At 62.1% G+C, this 6,000-nt stretch overlaps 1 protein-coding gene across 2 annotated transcripts in view; it reads left to right on the forward strand.

Moving 5' to 3' along the window:
- Positions 1-4,356, forward strand: part of WNT7B (Wnt family member 7B) — a 53,686-nt gene extending 49,330 nt beyond the window's left edge. For both annotated transcript variants that reach the window (XM_055253887.2, XM_055253885.2), the window contains exon 4: positions 1,417-4,356. In XM_055253887.2, coding sequence (XP_055109862.1) covers positions 1,417-1,896 — 480 coding nt within the window. In that variant the 3' untranslated portion in view covers positions 1,897-4,356. The remainder of the gene's footprint in view (positions 1-1,416) is intronic.
- The last annotated feature ends 1,644 nt before the right edge of the window (positions 4,357-6,000 follow it).

The raw sequence follows: 6,000 nt of genomic DNA on the forward strand, positions 1-6,000 counted from the left end.
AGCCTAGGGCCCACCCAGCACCCACTTGATGAGCCTTTGGGCCCACCCGGCACCCACCTGCCAGTCTAGGGTCCACCCGGCACCCACCTGCCAGTCTAGGACCCAGTCTTTTCTTTCGTGCTCAGTGGTCTCCAGACCTTCGCTCATGTTGAACCCCTCCTGGGATGCTGTCCTCTTTGTCTAATGAGCTCCGACTCATCCATCAATACCCACACCTCCTCCAGGAAGCCCCTACCTCAAGCACCCTCACTCCAGCAGGATTAGGCTCTCCTGGGTTCCTGCAGCACCTTCACTATGTCCCATGCTGAACTGTGAGCCTCAGAGGACCTCATGCAACCAGGCGAGGGAAGCTGCTTGGGGCAGTAGCCGTCTCTGTGGGGTTCTCTCTTTTTCTTGTACTCATTCATTCATTCATTCATTTTCTGGGGGACTTCTCCACCAGGCTAGAGCTGGGGGCCAACAGCAGGTGCCCCATGTCCGTGAGTTCTGGCCCGAGGGACAGAGGGTGGCCAAGCCCCGGCAGGGCTGGGCTGCTGAGTGAGGCCAGCAGAGCTCTGACAGCTGACAAATGGCCTCTCTGCAGCCGCGGGGCGCCAGCTAATAATTCCCCATCTTCAATCAGGCCCGGCTGGCAGGGCCCTTTCGATCCGGGTAAATGAGTACCTGGGGTCAGGGCTGGCTCTCGGAATCAGCCTTCCAGGGCCATGGAGGGAGGCCCAAGGAAAACACTCGGCTGCACCCGTGGAGGGCCCTTGTGGAGCTGGGGAGAAAGAACAACAGCGGGCGGGCCGGGGCTGCTGGCTTCTCAGCACGCCCGGGCCTCGCTGACCCACGTACTCGCCTCCCCGCTCATCCCTCGGCCTTGGGCAAACGTGCGCCGAGGGCCACCGCACTCCAGGCTTCCATTAAACAGCCATTTGTTAAGCACCAACTGCATGCCAGACCCTACACCAAGCCCGAGGGCGGGGAGCGGGAGAGATGGCAGGGTGGGGTAATGAGCATTTATTAAGCACCTACTGTTGCTGGGCCTACCCCACCTGCTGCCTGTGACCTGCAGCAGGTCCCACAGCCCCAAGCCCCTGTTTCTTCACCAGTGCATGACCAGGATATAGCATCTCCTTGAAGGGCTGTGAGAGTCTAATAAAATACCTTCAATAACTGTACAGCAGGCTCCGCCAAGTCCTGAATATTCTCACTGCGCCCTCACAACCTCCTATGCAGTGGAGACCTATTGTTAGCAGCCCCATGTAATAGGTGAGGAGGCTGAGGCTCAGAGAGGGAGAGACATTTACCTGTGGTCACACAGCCGCAAGTGGAGGAGCGGGCTCCAGGGTTGGGCTGGAGGCAGGGGTAGGGGAACTTGGAGGGGCCCAGCTTGGGCCATGCCGTGCCGAGCAGCTTCCCTCTTGCCCTCAGGTTCTAGAGGACCGGATGCAGCTGGAGTGCAAGTGCCACGGCGTGTCTGGCTCCTGCACCACCAAGACCTGCTGGACCACGCTGCCCAAGTTCCGCGAGGTGGGCCACCTGCTGAAGGAGAAGTACAACGCGGCCGTGCAGGTGGAGGTGGTGCGGGCCAGCCGTCTGCGGCAGCCCACGTTCCTGCGCATCAAACAGCTGCGCAGCTATCAGAAGCCCATGGAGACGGACCTGGTGTACATTGAGAAGTCGCCCAACTACTGCGAGGAGGACGCGGCCACGGGCAGCGTGGGCACGCAGGGCCGTCTCTGCAACCGCACGTCGCCCGGCGCGGACGGCTGTGACACCATGTGCTGCGGCCGCGGCTACAACACCCACCAGTACACCAAGGTGTGGCAGTGCAACTGCAAATTCCACTGGTGCTGCTTCGTCAAGTGCAACACCTGCAGCGAGCGCACCGAGGTCTTCACCTGCAAGTGAGGCCAGGCCCAGAGGTGGCCACGGGCACCCCGGAACCCAGCGGCATTTTGCACATCCACTCCTCGCCTTCCCTGCCTTGGTGCTGCCAGCGGCAGACAGAGGCGGGTGCAGAAGCGGGGAGCTCCAGGTGCAGGAGGGCACCGGCCGGGGCCCACGCCCTCTGCCCACCTCCCTGGGGCTCCTTCCTGCCACCTCCTCCCATCATCTCCTGCGGCAGAACAGCGCCCATGACCCACTGAGAGAGCAAGGCCAGGGGGCCTTGGTGCTCCCCGACGGGGCCCAGCAAGTTCCCTTTCTTCTCTCTTGGAAAATGAACCTCCAGGACACACCTGTATCCCAGAGAGCAAAGTGACGATGAGACTGAGCGTCCCCGGCCCCACCTGGCAGCAGGGACACAGAAAAGCTACGCTGGCTGGCCTCTCAAGACCAGTTCCCAGGCTGGGTCTGCCACCAGGTGCTGGGGCGGTGGGGACAGATGTTGACACAAATTATTTATGTTTTCTTAGTATCAGAAGAGGATTCTCAGCACTAACGCGTAGCCAGCCCTAACTTCGTACTCTGTGTCAGCCCATCCCCTCGACACCCTCTGTTTCCTTTCCCGGCCCCACCTGGCCGGCCCTCTGCCCCTGCAGAGCTGAGGCAGCCTGGGGTTGATGGGGACCACGCGGTGCCTGCGGGTCCTAGAAGTGAGCTGGGCAGGGGCTAGTCGGACCACACAGCCCTGACCGGGCCTTGGAGGAGAGCCATGGACAGGCTCCTCCACGCCTTCTTTCCTTCTTTTGAAAATCCTATCAATGGCCAGGCGTGGTGGCTCACGCCTGTAATCCCAGCACTTTGGGAGACCGAGGCAGGTGGATCACCTGAGGTCAGGAGTTCGAGACCAGCCTGGTCAACATGGTGAAACCCTGTCTCTACTAAAAATACAAAAATTAGTTGGGCGTGGTGGTGCATACCTGTAATCCCAGCTACTCGGGAGGCTGAGACAGGACACTTGCTTGAACCCCGGAGGTGGAGGTTGCAATGAGCCAAGATTGTGCCACTGTATTCCAGCCTGGGTGACAGAACAAGACTCTGTCTCAAAAAAACAAACAAACAAAAAAGAATAATATCAAGCAAATCAAAATGTCACCCACGTCAGGTTCCAGGAGTGCTTCATTCCCTCCCTCATCCTGTCACCCTCCCGGCCTGGCACCTCCAGTTTACAGAGACCCCCTTCCCCCTGGAGCCAGCCTAACCCCTGGGACAGTGCTGCCACGGGGGACAGGCAGGTGGTGAGTGGTCAGGGATATTTGTCCCATTTGACAGATGGGGACTCTGAGGCCCAGAGTGGCACAAGGACCTGCCAGAGACCCTGCAACTCTGAGTGGAGGCTTCTACCTTTCTCCTGCCCAGCCTGGGGCTCTGGACCTGGGAGAACACATCAGGATGCCCAGGGTGGCAGGAGGTAGCTCCCATGCCTTGAGGCACTCGGTTGCTCCCTCCACTCCCTGACAGCCTCATTGGGGCCTGCACTCCTCTCGGTGCCTTTGAGGCTTTGCCTAACCCTGTCCTGGTCCTTTTACCCTGACCCCAATGCTGAGAGAATCTGGATCTAGAGCTGGACGTGTCCTTTCTGGACGCTCCCACCCATCTCTGAGGAGCATGAGTGACAGAGGGAGGAACTTGACCGAGGCCAGAGAGGATGGTCTGCAGCTGGCTCCTGGTGCACCCCCACTGCCCACGGCCTGGCCCCCATTTAGGGTGTGTTCTCTTGGAAGCCCGTGGGAATGTGTTCTTGAGCAGCCGACAAGCCAAGGGCCTGGGCTCAGCCTGGGGCAAGTGGGTCCCTCCTGGGGGCTCTGGCCCTGTGGTCCAGCCCATGTGCCCCAACCATGCCTGGATGCTCTGAGTCTGCGGGTCACCGTGAATGCCCCATCCTCAGCCTGGCCCCATCCCCTTACCTTCCCCAAGTCCCAGAACACACCTGAGTCCATAGGCCCGGCAGCCTCTGCAAGGAACCCGGTTAACTTATGTTGTTATATAGCGTTGAAATGTCTATAGTGTCTTTAAATTATTGTGACCTACACTGGGTACCGGAGGGGGGATGGCTGCGGCCCCCATTCCTCATCCCTCATCCCATCCCTGACCCCGATCCCCCATCCCGTCCCCCATCCCTATTCCCCATACCCACCCCCCATCCCATCCCCCATCTCCCGAACCAGGCTCCTCCTCCTGCTTGAACAGACCCTCGGGGCCCCTGATGCCACCGAGTCACTCGCACTGTCCCTTCGCTGCCGGGCACCCCACTGAGCCCCTGCCCACCCTGAAGTCTGTCAGCAACAGGCCCTTTGCCTGGGTGAGACGGGGGTCAGGGTGGCCCAGATGGGGGTGATGGCGACCAAGGTGCTGCGTCCCCACCCTTCTGATGGCAGCCTCCCCTGGAGGGGAGCGCTCGGCCCAATAAAAGCTGTAATCAGAGAAGTGTGTGTGGAGTCCCCATGCGATGTGCCTGCAGCTGCGGCCCCACCGGTGGGGACACATGCTCTGCCCACCCAGAACGAGCCCCCGAGGCCTTCATGTGCCCCCAGCTGTCTGGCTTCCTCATGTTCCTCTGTGGGCTGTCACTCCCATCCTCACACCAGACACCCTTGCCCAGAGCCCACCCTTGAGATCAAGTCACGCCTGCCTGCCTCCAGGCACCTTTGGGCTGGCCCCACCCAGCCAGGGGCGCTGGGGCATAGAACACAGACCCTGAGGCCTTGCTGGACAGCACCAGGCTCAGGCTGCAGGAACAGGAGGGCCATGGGCCTGGCACCTGGTTACCAGGGGCTGGGCTGGAGCTGCTGTAAGAAGAAGGGACAGCAGGCCCCAATGGCCCCTGTGCCTCTGTTTCCCTCTGACCAGGATGGGGTCTGGCTTTCAGGGTCCCTGTAGGTCCATCCAGCTGGGTCTGGTGGATTTGGGCTCCACAGCCCTGGGGCCTGCCTTGCTCTCACCAGGCCTGGGAAGGTGGCATGAGGCCCCCAGAAGCTCAACAGCCTGCGGCTGGCCACAGGCTCCGCTGCTCCTCCCCAGAGCCTGGCTGTGGCAGGGCCTCCCAGCCTGCAGCCTGTGAGAGCCACGCACACGGCGATGCACAGCGCTTCCCCGAGGGCCGGAGGCATGTGGCAGGGCCGGTTTGGCCACTGCCTGCTGTCCCAACAGCCTGGCATCGGGCGGAACTGCTGATCAAACAGACCCCATCCTTGCTGTGCCCAGCCTGGGCACCCACGGAGCTGGCCCCAGACCCAGATCCCCGTGGAGGGGCGTCTCAAGGGGGATGGACCCCTCCAGGGTGTGGAGGGGGCGACAGCCAGAAAAGAGTGTTGGACTCACAGTCCCAGCCCTGTTCCTTCCTGATGCATGGGCAGCCTCCGGGGCGACCCTCCTGGATGTACAGCCTCAGTCTCCCCATCTAAGAGCAGAGGGTGGCCCGGGGCCAGGACTTGGTGGTCGGTGGGGCTCGTGGGGCTGGCGTGCATGGAGCCTGGGCTGTGCAGTTTGGCAGGAGGCCCTGGTTCCCCGTGAGACAGTAAGTGAATCGGCGGCGGCGGCAGCAGCGGCACGCCGGGGTCCGGCTACTCCCACGGGGCCAGGAATGAGGAAGCCTCTGAGATGCCCAGCCCTGGTGCCCAGACTGTACTGATTTCTTGGCTCTGGTTCAACCCCCGCCCAGTCCCCTCGGGCTGCCCTGCACATCCTCCCGGGGGCCTGCTGGAGGCCTCGCCCTTGCTGCTGGCCTGGCCCAGGGGCCCACCTGACCCCAGCCCCAGGCTCCGCCCCTAAGGCTCATATTTTGGGAGCGTTTCCCCCTGGCCAGCCCCTCACACCCCCACTCAGTGGCTCACTGCTGCATGGGGTGGTGCCCCCACGTGCTTAGCCCTGGCCAGCCCTGCCCTGCAGGTGTCGCCCACACCAGGGGCCTTCCTGCCCTCTGATTGGCCCCAGCGGTTCCCACACCAGGCCTGCCACCCGGCTGCTCCCAGACATAGGCCATTCCTGTGGGCTTTGCTGGGTAAGGTGTGGGGACCGATGGCTGGAAGGGCCGGAGTTCTGGGAGCCCATCTCTCCCCAGGCTCGCTGGCT

This window comes from Symphalangus syndactylus, chromosome 18 (assembly GCF_028878055.3).
Source record: "Symphalangus syndactylus isolate Jambi chromosome 18, NHGRI_mSymSyn1-v2.1_pri, whole genome shotgun sequence".
Lineage (NCBI taxonomy): Eukaryota > Metazoa > Chordata > Mammalia > Primates > Hylobatidae > Symphalangus > Symphalangus syndactylus.